The sequence below is a fragment of the Aegilops tauschii genome, chromosome 3, assembly GCF_002575655.3.
Source record: "Aegilops tauschii subsp. strangulata cultivar AL8/78 chromosome 3, Aet v6.0, whole genome shotgun sequence".
Lineage (NCBI taxonomy): Eukaryota > Viridiplantae > Streptophyta > Magnoliopsida > Poales > Poaceae > Aegilops > Aegilops tauschii.
The window spans coordinates 464,182,452-464,201,887 of NC_053037.3; the positions used below are offsets into that span (position 1 = coordinate 464,182,452).

Genomic DNA, 19,436 nt, shown 5'->3' on the forward strand with positions numbered 1-19,436 from the left:
GGGCGCTGCCGGTCAGAAACCAAAACCACGACCGCGCAAACCCTAACCGCCCGATCTAAAACTTCTCACCGCCGAATGGTCTCCCATCATAATTACAGCTCGGCACAGGGCCACAATAGAAGGCATCCCCAATGCTAGGCACAAAAAGGATGCATCCTTTATGAAACTGGATATTTTTTTCCAGACATTTATGGCTTAAAATCTCGCTGTAATTTTTTTAACAACCAATGTAACTCACTAGGAATGTTCAACATATCCACCAATGAAACCATACCATAACCACATTCATAAACAAAATCATACCATGATGCAAACATGTAAATGCTTTTGTCCCTATCATGCCATGCTGCTGAAACAAATATAGTACACAAGAAGATCTAGCCGAGTGAGGCAAGTCCTTCGTGGACGATGGCCATGGTGGAATAAATAAGGTTGCTTCTTCGTGGACCCTTTATGGGTGGAGCCATCCCCCCATTAGCTATCCGCCAAAGCCACCGCGTCAGGAGAGCTATGTTCATGCGTTTGAAGGACATGGTCCCGAGGCCGCCCTGGTCCCGAGGCTTGCAGATGTCTGGCCAACGTACCATATGGTATTTCTGTTTATCACCTTCGCTGGCCCAGAAAAAACGCGCCTGGACTTTGCCGATCTCATGGTGTAGCGTTTCGGGCAGGCTGTAGAAGCTCATGATGAACATGAGCAAGCTATACAAGGAAAAAATAATGAGGATCGTCCGTGCCGCCTTAAACAGCCATCTCCCCTGCCAGGGCTTACGGTGCCGGAGCTTGAGCACCGAAGGCCGCAGGTCCGCCACGAAAAGTCGAGAGTCACTAATGGGGATCCCCAAGTAGGTGGTGGGGAAGGAGCCTAAAGGACAATTGAGTCGGTTAGTGATACTCTGGCTCTCGGTTGGGGAGTAGCCCATCACCATCACTTCGCTCAAATCGAAGTTGATTTTAAGACCGGACATTTGCTGGAAGCATAATAGGAGGGACTTTAGGTTCGTGATATCGACCGCGGAGCCCTCCACCATGATAATGGTGTCGTCGACATACTGCAGGAGGGAGACACCATTTCCGTCCACCAGGTGCGGCACTATGCTGTGGATGACAAAAGATGACAAAAGATTTTCAGATCGCACTAATGGGGATCCTCACAAGGATCCTCACAATTGAGTATTCTTAGTACCGTCATAGATGATAAAAGATGTTCAGACTGTTCTGTCCGAACATTTAGGGGGGTGATTTGGTGACCCTCACAAGAATCCGACGCTCGGACTAGGGCTGCCCTTGCAGCATACTGTATGCTGCATAGATGGCACAATCTACTTGGCTAGAGGTCATAGTGGGCCATTATCCTTATAGCGACCTGAAATAATGGTGGTCATGGGGTGAATGTGAATTCTTCCCCGGGAGAATGCCGACAAATTCTTTGGCGTCCAAATCGACAGCAGCCGCGTCACTGTCTTACGGCACACCTCCCCTCTACCACTCTGTTTCTTTCAAGGCCGAGTAGGACTATAGAGTGGGCAAGCGGCAGACGTGTGGGTCGTACCGACTACCGGCGAGATGGCCTTGACCGGCGGAGACAGCGGCTGTGCTCGCGGCGGGCTCGTCTGCGTGACTGGCGCCAGCGGTTTCATCGGCTCCTGGCTCGTCCGCCTCCTCCTCGACCGTGGCTACACCGTCCACGCCACCGTCCAGAACCTCCGTACGTATCAAGCTATCCTCCTCTGTGTGTGTGTGTGTGTGACTGAATCGAGTCGACGCAAGATTGTTTGATCGGATTGTCATTGCAGAGTACGAGGGCGAGACGAAGCACCTGCAGGCTCTGGATGGCGCGGACACGCGGCTCCGGCTGTTCCAGATGGACCTCCTCGACCCCGCGTCCGTCAGGCCGGCGGTCGAGGGCGTCCACGGCGTCTTCCACCTGGCCTCCCCCGTGACACTGCAGCCCGCACAAGACCCTGAGGCAACTTTTCTTTGCCCACAGTAACTCCATTGCCGCGGCATACTTCAGACATCAGAGTTCCACTGCTCAGCCTGAATAGATGCAAGTTAACTTGTTCTGTGATCCATCGACGCAGAACGAGCTGCTGCTGCCGGCGGTCAACGGCACGCTCAACGTCCTCCGCGCCGCCAAAGACAGCGGCATAAAGCGTGTCGTGATGGTGTCGTCGCAGACGGCCATGTTTCCGAGGAGGACAAACAGGGCTGGTTGGTGAGATCAAAGGCTCCGTCCAAGAAACTGATCGATCTGGGTGTTCGTTTCACCCCATTCGACAAACTGTCAGGGACACAATGGATTGCTTAAGGAGCAAAGGGGAAATCTAGCATGTGGCCTTGAAGAAATATGCATTTTGTGTATGCCAGGTTTGAAGATTGTTGCGGGGAAGTTTTTCTGCTGTATGAGAACTGACGTCCTGCACGTAACCATGATCAATAATGTATGTTTTCCATTTCATGTTGCAACAGTTCCCTACTTGAACTGAAAGTGTAAAGTGAAGAAGGAACCAAGCATCATCATAAAGCAACAAGGAACATCTGAAAAAGCTAAAAATTATGAAGTGTATAGCATAATAGAAAGGAAACAAGTAGTGACAAAAAGAAGTTCAAAGCAAAAGAAATAGGGGAAAGAGAGTTCAGATCTGATCTCTCTTGGGATCCATCCCTTTGCATTCATCTTCTTAACTTTGTTTAATTGGGTAACCCGACAGAAATAATTTTATCACTCTCTAGGTCAAATTCAAAAACTGATTGAAATGTTATATTTTGAATAGGAGAAACACAATTGAAATGTTATACTAAGGACTCATATAGGATCTCAAAACACAAGAATTTTGCTAGCGATGTCTTTAGATGGTGCACATGAAACAAACATGGTAATATATTGGGTGATTAAAGAAAGATAGTAGAGAGAGTGTATGTGCATTGGACTTTCAAAAGGAAAAATATACTAGGTTCCAATGAAATTGATGCATAGAAATACATCCCACGGAAGTTTGACTACATCCCACAGAAATTTGTCAACGCAAATCCCGTGACCTGAAGTTTTTTAAGAGAAAAACCTCGAAAGGATTGATATCCTGAAGATTTCCTATGAAAATCATACATTTCAAAGCGGCTGAAGATTATTATTTTTTGAATAAATGAATAAAGAGGTCCCAAGATTTCAACTTGTTGATATCCTAGTCTCGATGAAGCCACCTGGTATGGAATGTTCTTCACATTTTCTTTGTTTTGTTTTGGGGAAATAATGCTCTTCATAAACAAATAATTGATTTTGACGTATGTGTTTTTTCCATATAGCATTTGTTTTATAGGAATTGAGGTACTAGATTTCTTAGGACTATGTCCATACTGACCTGATTCCTTAGGATTATTACTATTATGTGAGAACTCATGGAAAATTCCTTTGCTATTCCTCTGATTTGAAAATTCTCCAAAGCGGTTGAGCCCTAATACACTAGCAAGTATTTTCTAGAGCTGAATGTTTTTCAAGTCAAGAGCGGATATTTTTCTCCGATAAATGGTTGACTTCATGATATCGCATCGAGAGAATACAAGGACCATGAGCACAGACACCTGGCCTCTGCATAATTAAGATGCACTAGCCAACGTCAACATACACACACACAATGAAAAAACCGCGATCTACGAAAGTCATGTCGAAGCGAACTTAGGTATACAACAACCATCAACATCAACCACCACCAATGGCATCATCCGAACTTTGTGAAAAGTGCTTCAACAACAATGCCTCCAAGAAGGGTACGACGTATAAGCGTCGTTGTCGCCCGATCCACTCATGGAGGCTATATCTTGGAAATTTTTTCACCCTCAGAATAAGTCCGAGCAAACTCCAAGCAATGTCTCCAATTAGGTTATGATGTGAAACATCACCACTGCCAAGTACAATCAGAGCATGTCAGATCTAGAGTTTTCATTTCAAAGCTCGAGACCCTGTGCTCAAAAGCACCACCTGACATAAGTAACTGTGATTATCGCCCCACTTTTGATAAATAAGTAACTGCTGCAAGCCAGATTGTCACGCTTCAACAGTCATACAGGCCCACAACCGTGACGTGGACAACACCACACACTCAGACATACCACGTATACAAGGAGCAAAACATGGCACAATTGCCAGCATCAACAAGGTCACCGCCACCGCGAAGATCCCACCAAAAAAGCCATCCATCGGACACAGATTGCAGACAAAGACCGTTGGTACCGCCAAGGGCCCCCACAGGGCCATCAGACAACCATGCTCCATCTTCACACAAGGTCATCCGATCGCGGTCCAAGACAGGCTGCCGAGCATGCAGGTAGGCAAAACTGGCAGGAAAGCCTTGCATGCCCGTTCTTCCACCCCTTTCACCATGTGCGATGCTCACGCCATGCAACCGATAGCGCATTCGTGTCCGTCGGCATCATGCACAATAGCCGAGCAACCATGTGCTACTACCCGCACCGATCCACCATTGATGCTCACATTATGTCTTTCGACACCTCCCGAGAACTAGGGCGGCAATCGCCGCCACTGCTGGCTGGGTTAGGCGGGGGTCTCTACTATTGTTGACCATTCCATGCCGCATGCGGTTGCAAATGCAGCCACTACACACCTGGAACATCTCCAAAGGAATGAAAAAAAATACATGATTGAAGTGACATATACACTTGAATCCTATAGGATTAAGTAGAGAATGTTTTGATGCCACGGTGAAAACAAAGAAATTGTAAAAAAGGGTTGCAGTGGATGCTAGATTTCTTACGAGATGTAGTACACATGATTCATTAGTAAAAGTTCCTATAGGATTCAAACCACCCATGTAGGAATTTTTTTTAAGGATTCTAATCCTCCAAAAATCTTTGAAATTCCTGTGGATCATAGTCATAGCAGCCCTCCGAGGTATGCGTGATATGGAACTTGGAACAGTTGAGCCCCACATGACATGCCACAACCTCAAAAGAAAATGTACTACTACCAGAATACACTAGCAAGTGGCAAAAGCTTCAAAGCTGGGTCACTTGATTTGATGCGCCTGCCTGACCCGAAGCATCACTTCATAAAAACCTCCCTCCCGCGCAACCTGGGAGGAAAGGATAACCGCTCCAACAAAGGCTGCCTGCCAATAGATCGAGAGCATCTCCTCCTCCCTCCCCTACCCCCCGCAAAGAAAAGCATCTCTCGCGGCATAGAATAGATTCATCCACACGCATACCTAGCCTCGATCTTAAACAACAGTGGCTTGTGGGTTTTCTTCTCCGCCGCCACGCCATGGCTTCCCTGCCTCTTCTTCGTCAAGTCCTCGTTCCAGCCCTCGTGCTGCTCTGCCTCTCTCCGGCCTGCGCTGCTCGGAGGGTCTCGGTGGCCGTCTACTACGAGACGCTGTGCCCGTTCTGCTCCGGCTTCGTCGTGAACGACCTTGCCAGGATCTTCCGGAACGGCCTCTCCTCCAATGTCGACCTCCGCCTCGTCCCTTTCGGCAATGGGCGCGTCTCGCCCGACGGATCCATGTCCTGCCAGGTCTGCTCTCTGTCGCAGGCTCATTCCTTGATTACGAGTTCGTTTTATGCATTGACTCCTCGGAGTATTTACCTTTGCTAGTTTACTTAATTTTTCGCAACATTGATTTTTCAGCATGGGGAGGATGAATGCCAACTCAACGCCATAGAAGCTTGCGTTATCAGTGTATGGCCTGATGCGGTAATGCCTCTTCATGCATATACCCTCTGTTTTTTTAATCTAATTCATGTTTTAGCGTGTAATAATAATTCAGTAATCATCCATCTATGATAAATCTCTCAAGCTCATCTGTCTCTCAGGTCAACTGAATTTAAGGCAGTGCACTAAGTGTCAGCATGGTTTCTCCTGAATACATACAGGAACGACATTTCCCTTTCATATACTGCATCGAGCATTTGTCTCTGACTCGGAAATGGGGCGCGTGGCAGTCGTGCTTCCACGAAACTGGTCTGCCCTCTCAGCCTGTCATAGACTGCTACAACTCAGGATACGGCAGGCAGGTGAGCTGAATTGTTTGTCTTGACTCTTGACCAATAGCAGTTGATACTGTACAATCATCTGCTAAGAAGCCAATTGAGTTTGCAGCTTGAACTCCGGTACGCGGCAGAGACGAATGCTCTCCAGCCCCCACACAAGTTTGTGCCTTGGGTGGTCGTGAACGGGAGACCCCTTGGCGATGTGAGTTGCCGCTTACTTTCATCGGAGAAACACTTTCCTGAATCTATCAGTCTGATTTAGCGTACCTGTCATTCTGCAAGGATTACACGAATTTCGAAGCCTACATTTGCAACGCTTATGACGGCGAACTTCCGGAGGCATGCAGGGGAAAGCACCTGCAAATTGCTCAGCACACAAGAGCAAGCCGAGGACACCAGGTTTGCCCCATTAACTGAACTGTCAACTAGTCTTTTTTGTTTCAGTATAAGATGCTGCATTTCTGCTGGCCTACTGGGTCTAGATGTATCGATTTACAATCGGAATCGTATTTGCTTCTGCTGAAAGGATTGCGATGACAGTTTTTTTTTCGTTTGTTTTTGTGATGTCAATGAACATTGATGCATCATGACTTTGCACGACAAGAATTTGCTTCCAATCTATGGAAGCCTAGTTTCTTCTTCTTTTGCTTATTTTCAGAGACATGCCTGATTGGTTTTCATGTTCTTATAACACAGAGGAATCCAAGAGAGTTGGCCATTGTACTTGCTTTTTGCATCGCTCTGTGGTTCTGAAGCGCTACTTCATGAAGATCAACCCGAATTTTTCGGAGGCAGGTCAAGATAGTCCACTAACAAATAGCAGTAGCTGCATATATTGAAACAGGAAATTGTACATCCCTTAAAATAGTTATTGCTTTCATTTTATGGAAAAAGCAGACGCTCTGTTCATTTCATTACTAAGATAGAAAAATAGGAGAATGAGTAGAGGAGTTATTTACTAAAGCATAAAGAGCAAAGAACAATTTTAAAAAGAAAGAAAAGACAATAAAGCCGTTAGATTTCGGGCATGAATGCCAACGACCTATGGTCGATGTCCTCACTCAGAAGTATACCTGGCCATGGGCAGCCCGGCCCGGACAGCCAAATCCCGGGCCGGGCTGAGCTCGAGCGTGCCATCCGGCCGGGCTCGGGCCTGAAAATCGAGCCCGTTGGGCAGGTCGAGCCGGGCTCAGCCTTGCGGAAAACAGAATTTTAGCCGTAGCCGGGCCAGGCCGTGTCGGGCTTTTTCGGGCTCAGGCCTGATTTAGTAGGCCCGATGATCGGGCCGGGCCAGGCTCAGGCCTAGGTTTCATCACCGGGCTTTTTCTGGCCCGGCCTGACCCGAGGTATGCCCAGGTATACTTAGAAGATAATCCACATCGAGCACGGTAAAAGCATGGACAACCTCCGTACTGTATATAGAGCATGCTCCATATGAATATGGAGATTGCCCAGGTAAAGTGCAAACACAGAATCGCCATAAAAGCGTGTTACATCATTTTTTTCCCACATGGGACTCGTTTGCCAATTGCTAGAAGACACCATCCTTCCTCACCTCAACAATGAAAGTTTTTAAATTACGATTTCAACATGGATTAACAAAATGGATTTCAAGAAGGATTACAATTAGAATTTGAACAACCTTGGGCACTATGATTCTATACTAAATGAACTGCGAGCTCTTCCTCCTCTAGAAAGTGACCTCATAGGCGGGCGGACGCGGGGGCGCGGGTGGGTGGGGGGGGGGCTGCCGCTAGATACAACCACATTTTTAAGGTCGGCGTGAGCGTGGCTTTCATTTCTACGGAGGCAACTGTCGAGATGTGGTCAAAATATTCGAGGGCTGCGGGGAGGCGGGCGCGGCTGACAGTTGATTCGACCTTATCGCGTGTGTCATCCTCGACCCACTAGGAGTAGTCACACGCCCTCTCCCAGAAATCTCTCTCGGTGCGGTCCTCTTCGGTCTCACCAAGGAAAGGTTTGCGGAGAGTGTGTAACCACACCGACATGGTCGATGGTAGTGACTGTGGCGGCGATAGGGAAGGGCGAAGAGATGGGGTCGCGGCCGGCTTAGGCGGCGATGAGGGTGAGTGCGGCGGCAACGATGATGGTGGTTTTATATACCTGCGAATGCACGTGTGCTTGCTCCCGCAGGAGTTGTTGGGATTCCCCAAGTGTAAGGGTGAATCAGAATAGTAGCAAGTATTTACATCAGTTAAAGAACCAAAATTACCAATCTAGTAGGAGCTTCTCCCAGCGAACAAAGTAAGCATCACCTGCACACAATACACAGAACAACTTGTCCCCAACACGGCAAGAGGGTTGTCAAGCCCCTTGTCTTGAAAGTCACAAGATTAAATGCAATAGATAGTGATAATCGATAGCAAAGTAAAACAATAACAGTACCAATTGTGTAGAAGAATTCAGTGATGAAGAATAGATCCAGGAGGCATAGTTTCACTAGTGACATCTCCCTCAAATAAGAAAGTGGCATGGTAAACAAATTACAGTTGTACACTGATTAATATTGCAATATTTATGACTATGGCCATTCATGGTATAATCTCATATAGGCATTTTCATGATAAGTAGATTGTTAATTCAACCGCATCTACTACTAATACTCCACCTCAACAACTATCCAGCATGCATACCGAGGTATTAAGTTTACAAGAAACAAAGCATCACAATAAGCAGGATGCCATAATGTAGACAAAGGCATCAATCAATATGACGAAACACCACAAGATTGAACCCACTACAAAGCATCACTCCCTCTGAAGAAAAACTCATCGAACTTGGCCAAAGAAGATATGTAGATTAGAGAACACGCGAAGCTATTTAATTATATAAAAGGAAAACCTCAAAAGATTCAATTGATTTCAATGAACAATGTGATTCATAAAGTAACAATCCATCACGTCCCAACAAACACACCTTGAATTGATCCCAATCATGTGAAGCAGCTCACGGGAACATGGTATTTTTTTATAGAGAGAGAGAGAGTCACCTAGCTACTACTATGGACCCTAAGGTCCCGATGGAACTACTTACACACAGTCATGGAGGCAGTAAGGTTGATGAAGAAGCCTCCGGCAATGAATTCCCCCTCTGGTAGAGCTCCGAAACAGACCTCTAGATTGGATCTTCGCGAAGGAACTTGTGGCGGCAGAAAAATTTATTCTAAAAATATGGCGGGGGGGGGGGGGAGGGGGCTTCATTGCGACACATAGTACGGCAACAAAGTCCGAACACTTTTTACAATAATAGTTCGGCACCTCGAATTTAGCATTATATGCATTGGCTCCGAATCACACCAACTGCCAAGATCTAAACATATATGAACAGATCTGGCGACACAAATTCTCACAAGGCCTTCGTTGATGCCAGATCAGATGTCATCGAGGTAGGGAGAGGCCGGAGAGACCTTATTCAAACACGACGACCTTAACTCGTTGATTCCGCCAGGGAAACGAAACCTAAGGAAAAGACAAAAGAAACATACCTCCTCTTGGCGCCGACGAGGCTGCCAGACCGTGGAGAGGAGGGGAACCAAAATGGCGGCGTGAGGTGAAGGAGACACTTGACGGCGGCAGCTAGGGTTGAGAAGGGGTGTTGACAATACTATAAGCAATAAAAAATATCTTGATAAACTGACTCATGTGTGAATAATAATAACAAAAAAATCCCGGAGAAGCTCTTGTTCCTGCTCGGTCCTGCTGTTCAGGCCTGATGGCCAACCAAAATTGCCCACACGGCGGCATGCAAAAAATATCGCAACAAACAGAGCCGACTAGGCTAGACTAATCACCTTCCTGGCCTCCCTGGCCCGTGGGTCCTCACTTCACTGAAACCATCCCGCGCCACCGCACCTCCTTCCCCGGCGACGGCCGCCTTACCGGCGTTCCCCGAGATCTATATACCTCCTCCCCCTGCCCCTTGCCGCTCATTTTCCGCAACTCCGGCTTCCCGTCCCCGCACGGGAAGCAGAGGAAATGGCCATCTCCTCCGCCCTCTCCGATCGCAAGCGCCCCATCGTGATTTCCGTCGCCATCTTCATCCTCCTCTCCTCCCTCTTACTCCTCCTCAGCCCCGCCCCTTCCGCCCTCCCCTTCTTCTTCTCCCCCACCTCCCGCTTCTCCTCCTCCTCCTCCTCCTTCTCCAGGGGCGCCGCTTCAGCGCCTCCCCAAACCCCATTGCCCGTCTCCGCTTCGGCGCCGCCCCAAACCCCATTGCCCGTCTCCTCTCCAGCGCCGCCCCGAACCCCATTGCCCGTCTCCTCTCCAGCGCCGCCCCGAACCCCAATTCCGGTCCTCGCCGACGCATCCCCACACGGAACAGCGTCTGGCGGGAGCAGCAGCAGCGCCGCCGATCTACCCCGACTAGAGGCTGCCGCCACTGCAGATGACGCCGACACCAACGCAACCCAGCTGAGTCGCGGCACGCAGCCCGCTGCCGCTGCACAAGTGAGCACATCGGTCGACACAAAGGAGATCACCACCGGCGTCTCGGGTGGGCGAGGCGCAGAGGGGGGCGGCGTCGGCGGTGGCGGGGAGGAGAAGCCGGTGGAGGTGGCGTCGTGGAAATTGTGCGTGGTGGGGAAGCGGGTCGAGCCCGCGGACTACATACCGTGCCTGGACAACGTGAAGGCCGTCAAGGCGCTCAAGTCGATACGGCACATGGAGCACCGGGAGCGGCACTGCCCCACGGAGCCGCGGTCGAGGTGCCTGGTGCCGCTGCCCGCGGGGTACCGGCTTCCCCTGCCCTGGCCGCGCAGCCGTGACATGGTGAGGATGCCTGCTTGTCTTCTTCGGTAAGCGAGGAAGCGGTTTCGCTGCTTGTTTGTTTATTGAACAATGTATAGTAGCGGCAGTATTTTTATAACATGGCTAATGTGTGCTCCCATGCTCTGATTAATTAATAGGTAGCTTTGTGCTGTGGTTTGCGGTAGTAGTAATTTAATATTGCTAATTTGTGATCTTATGTCCGATTAGAGATAGTGTTGTGCTGTGTGGTTTGCTAGTGCAGTTGATTGTAAGGAGAAATGTGCATATTTGCGCATCCTCCAAACACAATAGAGGGCTCTGTTGGGATTGTACCCTTTATACTCAAATCCTATTATGCCGTCCTACTGTTAGTTTCAGGTTGGAAGGGTGTATATCCTTTTGGTAATACTTATGAATCGTCCTTTTTAACTGCTGCTTGCGAACGACCTTTGGCACGTGGTTACATGTGTATCCACTAGATATTCGGGCATGTATAATAACGTACTTAGGCACTGATTCTTCTATGTTCAAGCTTGCAATAAGCTAGAGCGTGTTTTTTTATATGACATGACTTCTAACCTTGTCATAGCATACTCCTTTTGCAAATTTCAGATTTGGTATAACAATGTTCCTCACCCAAAGCTAGTGGAATACAAGAAGGACCAGAACTGGGTTAGGAAGTCTGGTAATTATTTTGTCTTCCCTGGAGGTGGAACTCAATTTAAAGCAGGTGTGACCAGATACATCCGATTCATTGAACAGGTATATTATTTTGTGCCCTTTATTTGCTTTTGAACTCATGAATTTCCATTGGAATTGCGTATTTATGATGATAAATGTGTTTATGCACATTCTTGGTGATACTTGAACTTTTAAGACGACTGCACACCGTAAGTTCATTGTTTCAGTGACATGCTTCTAAAATCAACATCAAATACATGGTGCATTCCTATGATTATCGGTGCAAATTCATATTTTATGACTTCAGTATTGCTAATATAATAGCTCCCCTTTTTGTTTGCGATATCTCACAGCTTGCAGTCATTCTGTTTCAATAGATCATGCCACAAATTAAATGGGGAACTCATGCAAGAACTGTGCTAGATGTTGGATGTGGTGTTGCCAGCTTTGGTGGATACTTGCTTGACAGGAATGTCATTACTATGTCTATTGCCCCAAAAGACGAGCATGAAGCTCAGATACAATTTGCTCTAGAGCGGGGAATTCCGGCATTTTTGGCAGTGATTGGAACACAAAAACTTCCCTTCCCTGACAATTCATTTGATGTGATCCATTGTGCACGGTGTAGGGTCCACTGGTATGCTGATGGCAAGTACTTTGAACCATTCCTGCTATTTATCAGTTTTGCTACTATTTATTTTCAAGGTTCAGTATTTGCGGAGGAAAGGAATCTGCTCCCAGGATCATACTTATGCTTTGGCCCAGGAGCCGGCCTCCTCCTTAATCCGATCTACCTGTATGCTGATTAGTAGTCAATACACATCTTATGTAATTTAAGTCTATTTTTTTTTTCATTTTGCAGTGCATGTATTATCATTATTTTGCACAAATTATTCCATTTGCACATATCTTTATGTGCTCTAAATATATGAATTGCTTGAGTATTTTTGAAGTGCAAATAAAAATGGGTTCCATATGATTCCAGGAGCATCAAATCCACCTCTTTTGCCGGCCTTGCTTTCTTTAGTTGGTGGCTTGGTGCAAGCATTTTTAATTTACAATTTTACTACCTTGGGGCATACAGGTGGAAAACCATTGTTGGAGCTCAATAGAGTACTCAGGCCTGGAGGATATTACATCTGGTCTGCGACGCCAGTCTATCGACGTGGCAAGAGAGATGAAGATGACTGGAATGGTTAAGATCTATCTTTTCCCATCATAATGATTGTTATCAACATAAATTTTCAGCCTACTATTAGTGTTGAACAAATTATGCATGTTTACTGAACTAGAGATAATTTGTCTCTGACAAGGTTTCATGATCTCTAAGCATATATAATAGCACCATATACAAAAATTGTGATCTTGTGTTTACTTTCATTTTGTTATATCAACATGCAAAACCGTTTCTTACCGTCTAACTAAGAACATGAATCCATCAAAAACAATGGACAGACAATGAGGTAGCTGTGTCAGTTGATGTAGTTCATTGGTATGAAAATTATGTTCATTATGCTTGAACCTATACAAGACATATGAATGCTAATCATCTTTTCAGTTAGACAAGTGGTAAGTGGTAAGACTTTTTAAAAATTGGACATCATTTCCACTAAGGTTTGCATTACTACCTAGGAGCTAAAAAAATTGTTTGTGGGCTAACAACCCTGTCTATTTTGCATCCATCCTATGATTTGTGGTGGTCAACTTCTTGCTAATTCGATGTGTTCAACTTCTGGCAGCAATGGTTACTCTGACCAAATCGATCTGCTGGAGGACAGTTGTAAAATCAAAGGATATTAATAGGATTGGAGTTGTTATTTACCAAAAGCCAACCTCAAATTCTTGCTACACTGAGAGGAAAAATAATGAACCACCTCTATGCTCTGGGAGCAATGGCCACTCTCCATGGTACATTTTCTTCGGATGACCTTTGGTTCATATAATTTCACATGCAGTTCAGGCTTGTAATATATGCTAGTCTTATAGTTACCACTGGTTAGGATCATTCTGTCGGATGGATTGCTGCATTGGTGGGCCATGTATGATTTGTGCCATGTGAAAGTAGCTGGCTATGGAGATATAGGCATCAGATAATATTTATGGTAATGTTCTTTTATGCCAGTGATATAATAAATACTAATGTTCTAATGTATCCTATTCAGGTATACTCCTCTCGACAGTTGCCTCTTGTTGCCTGCTCTGTCAAAGTCAGGTGCAGGAAATAGTTGGCCCATATCCTGGCCTGAAAGGCTTAACATCAGATCTTCAACTTCATCTGAGAATTCTTCTACTTGGTTTTCTCAAGAAAATTTTGATTCTGATACAAAAAACTGGAATGGCCTTATTTCAGAAGTATATTCCAGTGAATTTGCAGTTAATTGGTCTAGTATTCGGAATGTTATGGACATGAATGCTGGCTTTGGAGGGTAAGGAAACTCAGTTTGTTCCTTTATGCAATAGTCTTATTTTAACAAGTCATGACATTCATATATGCTTCTGCTTGATCCCGTTGAAGATGTTTGCCCTTTGTTTGCTGAACAGTGTAGACTGTTAGTTGGTTTATATTCTGACTATTGATGAGCACATTTAAGGCACTGCACCCAGTACTTGTCATTCCTTATTGAGAATCTTTTGGTTGTAGAAGACAGGTGGATACTGTTGTTTACTTGTTCTCAGGAATGAATTTAGAAAAAATGGTATCTAGTTGATTGTTACTAGATTGTTAAATTAATGACCTATCTTTAAAGCACATACAACATGTTTACATGATTCCTGATTTCCTTTGGCTGGTTGCGTTTGCTTGAAGTATAGTAATTTTTTGGTTTTACAGCTCCTAATTTCTTTCAAAATGTTGACCACTCTAGTTACATGCTTTGTTTCATGTTAAAATATTTATGAAAGTTGATTTCTTATTCCAGATTTGCAGCATCACTCATTGATCGACCTTTATGGGTGATGAACGTTGTACCCTTTGATCAGCCAGACACTTTGCCTATCATTTTCAACAGAGGTTTGATTGGTGTATATCATGACTGGTGTGAATCTTTTAATACATACCCACGAACCTATGATCTTCTTCACATGAGCTATCTCCTTCAGAGCCTCGCAAATAGGTACACTAGCTTGCCTTGAGTCTTGAATAACCGGTACTGTACATTATAACATTCTTCTGTAGTTGTGCTAGCAAGCTTATGCCTATGCTTTTGTTTTAGGTGTGATATCATTGAAATAGCAGCGGAAATTGATAGGATACTTAGACCTGGTAGATGGTTTGTGTTGCAAGACAATATTGGAATGATCAGAAAAATGGACCGCGTTCTTCGCTCTCTGCATTACAAGACCGCTATTATGAGGCGGCAATTTCTTGTTGCCAGGAAGAGTTTCTGGCGCCCTGACAGTACAGGTTCTTAGTTGCGGTGATTCATGCTTCTCCTCCTTCAGATGATTGGTACAAAAGTACTCTGACAGCACAGGTTCTTACACGTGGTGGTTCCTGCTTTTCCTTCAGATGATTGGTGAACAGAAGTGCCCTGACAGAACAAGTTCTTAATCGTGGTGATTCCAGCTTGTCTTTCGGATGATTGGTAAACCAAGTGACCTGATTCTTTGAATTTTGATTGCATTGATTCTTTGTGTGGCACAGATGACACTTAGGCAGCCCCCATGTAAAGGATCTTTCTCGATTTGTTTGCAGTTAGTGCGATCTTGCCTTTGATTTTGCTGTGCAGAGGTTTTTTGTAATACAACTTAAGCCTATGGCTATAGTAATAGAGTACCACTGTAGCAAATAGTTTAGTGCTAACAAGTTTGTGGGTGCCGGAACGGGAGCATGTCTTGTAGGACCATGCTTCGCTGATTTTGCATTTCAGCAATAAATTTCATTTCGTCCTTCGAAGTACTCCCATCTTGTGCCGTCTATCTTCATTATTTATGTACTCGTGAATCAGGTTGTTGAGCGTGCATTTCAAGACAACTTTCTCTATGTCCAGAACCTCATTCAGAGTCTGCACAGGGCCAAGAAAGGTGCAATCTTCCTGAAGTTGGACATTGCCAAGGCTTTCGACTTCGTCAGATGGGATTGCCTACTTGAGGTGGGTTTTGGTCAGAGATGCCACGATCTAATTGCAATATCGCTTTCCTCCACTTCCTCCCAGGTAATTCAGAATGGCGCACCTGGGCTGCTGTTCTACCACCGACGAGACGACGCTTGCAACAAGGCGACCCCCTCTCTCAATTCCTGTTCTTGCTTGCCATTGAACCTCTACGGCGCATCTTCGCGTGCGTCATTGAAGCTGGTATCTTTAAGCCTATCATGCACAAATTGGCCTCCATCGGTGTAAGCCTATACGCCGATGCTGCCGCTCTTTTCTTAAACCCTTACAAACGGGAGATGAAGGCCACCCAATCAATACTTTCGGCATGTGGGTCTGGGCTTTTCACCAACTTAAAGAAGTCCTCGCCCTTCCCCATTTGCTGTGATGACCAGCTGATCACGGAGGTGCTCTTAGAGTTTGCTAAAACCATTGATTCCTTGCCCTGTAAATACCTTGGGCTTCCCCTTAGCCTTCGCAAGCAACTCGCGTGCTGATTTCAAATATTGATCGATAAGATTGCTGCAAAGCTGGCAGGATGGAGGCAAGCTTATGAACAAAGCGGGCCAGCTTACGCTGATAAACTCGGTTCTTACATCTATCACCATCTACTTTTTGATCTTGTTCGCTCCCAGCAAATGGATAATCAAAAGGATCAATAAGCTAAGGAGAAGCTTTTGTTTGTAAAAGCAACTCTAAACTCCTTAATTAATGGATGAGGTAAATCTTTTGCCTCCGTTTCGAAAGAAAATAAGAAGCTTTCTATGGAAAGGTGGCGATGAGGAGGTTAAGAGAACTGTGGCAGTCAATTGGCAGCAGGTTTGCACCTCAAAAAGTATGGTGGGCTTGGTTCGCATGGCAGACTCAACCTCGTCCCTGGTTCGGCATGCAACTGCCTTGCTCTGAATTAGATATGCAGCTTTTCAATGCATCAACCACTGTACGCCTAGGAGATGGGCATAGTGCAAGTTTCTGGAAGTCAAAATGGCTTGATGGGGTTGCACAAAAAGAACTTGCGCTCACTCTTTTCAAGTTGGATCGCAGGAAGAACCATACCCTCACTCGGGAACTGCAAGACCAAAGATGGCTTTGAGAAAATGTTCAGAATGTTACTCTTACTGAAGATCGAGAGGCCATCCACTGGAACTGGACGGAGGCTAAGCAGTACACTTTCAGATCAGCCTACTCCGCCAGTTCATTAGCTCTATTGCCAATCCTGAACTTCATTTGATCTGGAGGCCCAAGATTGAAAGAAAAGTAAAATTCTTTCTGTAGACTTCAGCTCAGAATAGTTTGCCTACCACTGACAGGCTTAGGGCACGTGAGAGCACGCTCACCAGTTACTGGCCGTTACTTCTAGTGGATCTAGACTGACCCCACAGATCAATACTAGTTTTTTCTGTGCACTTTGTCCTCACTCGTGCGCACCTGAGACCAATTTCTCAGTCGGTCACCCATTCTGAAATTGCTCCAAGCTAAGTATGCTTAACTTTGAAGTTCTTTCCGTACAGGCTCCCGAAAAAGAAGAAATTCCTTTTGATATGAGTAGTCTATCAGTCCTATTAAGCCAGACTATCAAATACGCCCTCACTCAAGGCAGCGACGTCATCGTCGAGCGACAGGAACGTTTTCTCTTGGCACACGTATGTGCGTCCAGTCTGGCACATGTGTCATGTCGTGTGCCACGATGGGCCACAAATGCCATGCACAACATGACCGCGCCTCTGACCCGCAAATATCCGTGTAACCGCGAGGGTCTACTCTGATACCAACTTGTAACACCCCGAACACACCCATTGGTTACTGTCCGTTACTCCTGGCAGGATCTAGACTGGCCCTATAGATCAACACTAGTCTTTCCCACGCACTTTGTCCTCACTATTGCTCCAAGCTGAGCATGCTTAAATTTGGAGTTCTTTCCGAATGTGCTCTTGGAAAATAAGGAATTCCTTATTGATATGAGTAGTCTATCATCCTTTTAAGCCATGCTATCACAATTGTGATGTTTGTGCCCTCTATGATCAAGAAACAAAATTTACGTACCTTCGTGCAAGAAGTTTGATACAAGCTACAAATCGCCCGACCCTTGTGCTGCCCGACCCACTACTGGAATCCACTTCTTTGCCGTCTGCTAGCTGACGGCAAAGAGCTTCTTTGCCGTCAGTTTCTCCAAAGCAGACGGCAAAGAAATAGCTGATGGCACAGGTTATTTTGCCATCAGCCAGTACTTTGCCGTCAGCTCGCGGACGGCAAAGAGTTCTTTGCCGTCAGCTGGCCGACGGCAAAGAACCTTGTGGGCCCACAGACGCAGGGCTGTGGCTAGGTCAGCTCTTTGCCATCTGCCATTTCTTTGCCGTCCGCTAGGCTGACGGCAAAGAGGGTAGGGGGCCCACCCGGGCACGGCATTGAATCGCTAACCTCCCCTGGCCGTGAACGCCTGCTCTCTCTCTCTCACCCACCAACCCGCCGCCGCCCCGTCCCCTGTGCCCGTCGCCGCCCCTCCCCGCCGTCCTGCCGCCCCGTCACCGCCCCCTCCAGCCCGTCGCCGCCCCTCCCCGCCGTCCTGCCGCCCCGTCGCCGTCCCTCCCCGCCGTCCTGTTGCCCGTCGCCGCCCCTCCCCGCCGTCCTGCCGCCCCGTCACCGCCCGTCGCCGCCCCCTCCCGCCCATCGCCGCCGCCCTCCCGCCCCGTCGCCGCCCCTCCCTGTCGCCGGCCAACCTCTTCCACCTCCCCACGGCGAGCCCCCTCTTCCACTTCCACACCCCCTTTTCTTTTTTTCTTTTCTGTTTTAGATATTAGATATAGTTTCAGATAATAAATAGTTTTAGTTAGTTTACATATTAGAAAAGAAGAAGGAAAAAAGGAAAAAGAAAAAAGGAAAAGAAGAAAAAATAAGAACAAGAATAAGAAAAAGAAGAAGAGGAGGAGGAGAAGAAGAAGAAGAAGAAGAAGAAGAAGAAGAAGAAGAAGAAAAGAGGAGAGGGGGAGAAGAAGAAGAGGGAAAGGGAAAGGAAGAAGAAGAAGAGGAGGAGAAAAAGAAGAAGAAGAAGAAGAAGAAGAAGAAGAAGAAGATGAAGAAGAAGAAGAAGAAGAAGAAGAAGAAGAAGAAGAAGAAGAAGAAGAAAAGGAAGAAGAGGAATAAGAAGAAGAGGAAAAGGAGAAAAAAATAAGAAGAGGGGAAGAAGAAGAAAAAGACACATTTTTATACTTTCTTATTTAGGGTTCCGCCACGTTTTGCAGTTTCTTTCTTTTCTTTAGTTGAATGTTTTTATACTGCTAGCTAGTTGCCTAGTTTGCTGACCGAAAGAAGTTAAAATAGTTATTATATGAAATTCAACTAAAGTCAACATTTTTGACGACTAGTGCTACTAATAAATTCAACTAGAGCCATCATATGTCCACAAGTGCATTGTTTTTTGAATGAGAAATGATAACTTGGTGTAGTTGATTATCTTCTGCTCAAAATTTCTTATGTTATAATGTTGTATGATAATGTTGTAAGGGTACTAATTGGTCTCTTCTGCTACTTATCAGAGATGGGAGGGGGGGGGGAAGCCGCCACCGCAGACTCCGCTCTGCCACACCGGCGTACGAGTTGGATGCTTTCGAGTTCTTCAGTATCATACTTGGGACTTTAGTATCATCCACGAGGCAGGTATATAAAAGGAGAGATCTCCCCTTCAGCCATCTCATTATGATAACTCTGTTGTTTGCTACATCACTCATTGTCCCAAACTGCAGAGGCTGCCTGACACTTTTATGAACATGCTGGGTGAAGATCTGCCAAATAATGTGAAGCTGCGACAGGCCGACAGCGGGTTTCGCAGGCTGTGGGACGTGGAGTTGGTGATCAAGGAGGGCCACATGTACCTGTGTCGTGGCTGGGAGAAGTTCTA

General features: G+C 46.1%; 3 protein-coding genes across 3 annotated transcripts; all 3 read left to right on the forward strand.

Annotated features, from left to right (window-relative positions):
- The first annotated feature begins 1,528 nt into the window (after positions 1–1,528).
- On the forward strand, positions 1,529–2,469 carry LOC109739466 (phenylacetaldehyde reductase-like). Its single transcript, XM_020298553.3, has 3 exons — positions 1,529–1,708; positions 1,797–1,969; positions 2,085–2,469. The coding sequence occupies exons 1-3, from the start codon at positions 1,567–1,569 to the stop codon at positions 2,220–2,222; spliced, it is 453 nt and encodes a 150-aa protein (XP_020154142.1). The 5' UTR covers positions 1,529–1,566; the 3' UTR covers positions 2,223–2,469.
- A 2,651-nt stretch (positions 2,470–5,120) lies between these two features.
- LOC109739473 (gamma-interferon-responsive lysosomal thiol protein-like) lies at positions 5,121–6,999 on the forward strand. Its single transcript, XM_020298562.4, has 6 exons — positions 5,121–5,527; positions 5,642–5,707; positions 5,887–6,027; positions 6,113–6,205; positions 6,286–6,402; positions 6,700–6,999. Exons 1-6 carry the CDS (start codon positions 5,279–5,281, stop codon positions 6,754–6,756), a joined length of 723 nt encoding a protein of 240 aa, XP_020154151.2. The 5' UTR covers positions 5,121–5,278; the 3' UTR covers positions 6,757–6,999.
- A 2,780-nt stretch (positions 7,000–9,779) lies between these two features.
- On the forward strand, positions 9,780–15,345 carry LOC109739441 (probable methyltransferase PMT23). Its single transcript, XM_020298531.4, has 8 exons — positions 9,780–10,790; positions 11,382–11,531; positions 11,828–12,098; positions 12,535–12,645; positions 13,190–13,358; positions 13,613–13,876; positions 14,369–14,563; positions 14,663–15,345. The coding sequence occupies exons 1-8, from the start codon at positions 9,999–10,001 to the stop codon at positions 14,859–14,861; spliced, it is 2,151 nt and encodes a 716-aa protein (XP_020154120.1). The 5' UTR covers positions 9,780–9,998; the 3' UTR covers positions 14,862–15,345.
- The last annotated feature ends 4,091 nt before the right edge of the window (positions 15,346–19,436 follow it).

What these genes read in the sequence shown, in the direction of transcription:
- LOC109739466 (XM_020298553.3), top strand. Translation starts at nt 1,567, where the DNA reads ATGGCCTTGACCGGCGGAGACAGCGGCTGTGCTCGCGGCGGGCTCGTC. An exon ending in CGCCACCGTCCAGAACCTCC is followed by an intron (nt 1,709 to 1,796) that starts GTACGTATCAAG and finishes TTGTCATTGCAG; the next exon opens with AGTACGAGGGCGAGACGAAG. An exon ending in AGCCCGCACAAGACCCTGAG is followed by an intron (nt 1,970 to 2,084) that starts GCAACTTTTCTT and finishes CCATCGACGCAG; the next exon opens with AACGAGCTGCTGCTGCCGGC.
- LOC109739473 (XM_020298562.4), top strand. Translation starts at nt 5,279, where the DNA reads ATGGCTTCCCTGCCTCTTCTTCGTCAAGTCCTCGTTCCAGCCCTCGTG. An exon ending in ACTCAGGATACGGCAGGCAG is followed by an intron (nt 6,028 to 6,112) that starts GTGAGCTGAATT and finishes TTGAGTTTGCAG; the next exon opens with CTTGAACTCCGGTACGCGGC. An exon ending in ACGGGAGACCCCTTGGCGAT is followed by an intron (nt 6,206 to 6,285) that starts GTGAGTTGCCGC and finishes TCATTCTGCAAG; the next exon opens with GATTACACGAATTTCGAAGC.
- LOC109739441 (XM_020298531.4), top strand. Translation starts at nt 9,999, where the DNA reads ATGGCCATCTCCTCCGCCCTCTCCGATCGCAAGCGCCCCATCGTGATT. An exon ending in GGTCCACTGGTATGCTGATG is followed by an intron (nt 12,099 to 12,534) that starts GCAAGTACTTTG and finishes TGGGGCATACAG; the next exon opens with GTGGAAAACCATTGTTGGAG. An exon ending in ATGAATGCTGGCTTTGGAGG is followed by an intron (nt 13,877 to 14,368) that starts GTAAGGAAACTC and finishes TTCTTATTCCAG; the next exon opens with ATTTGCAGCATCACTCATTG.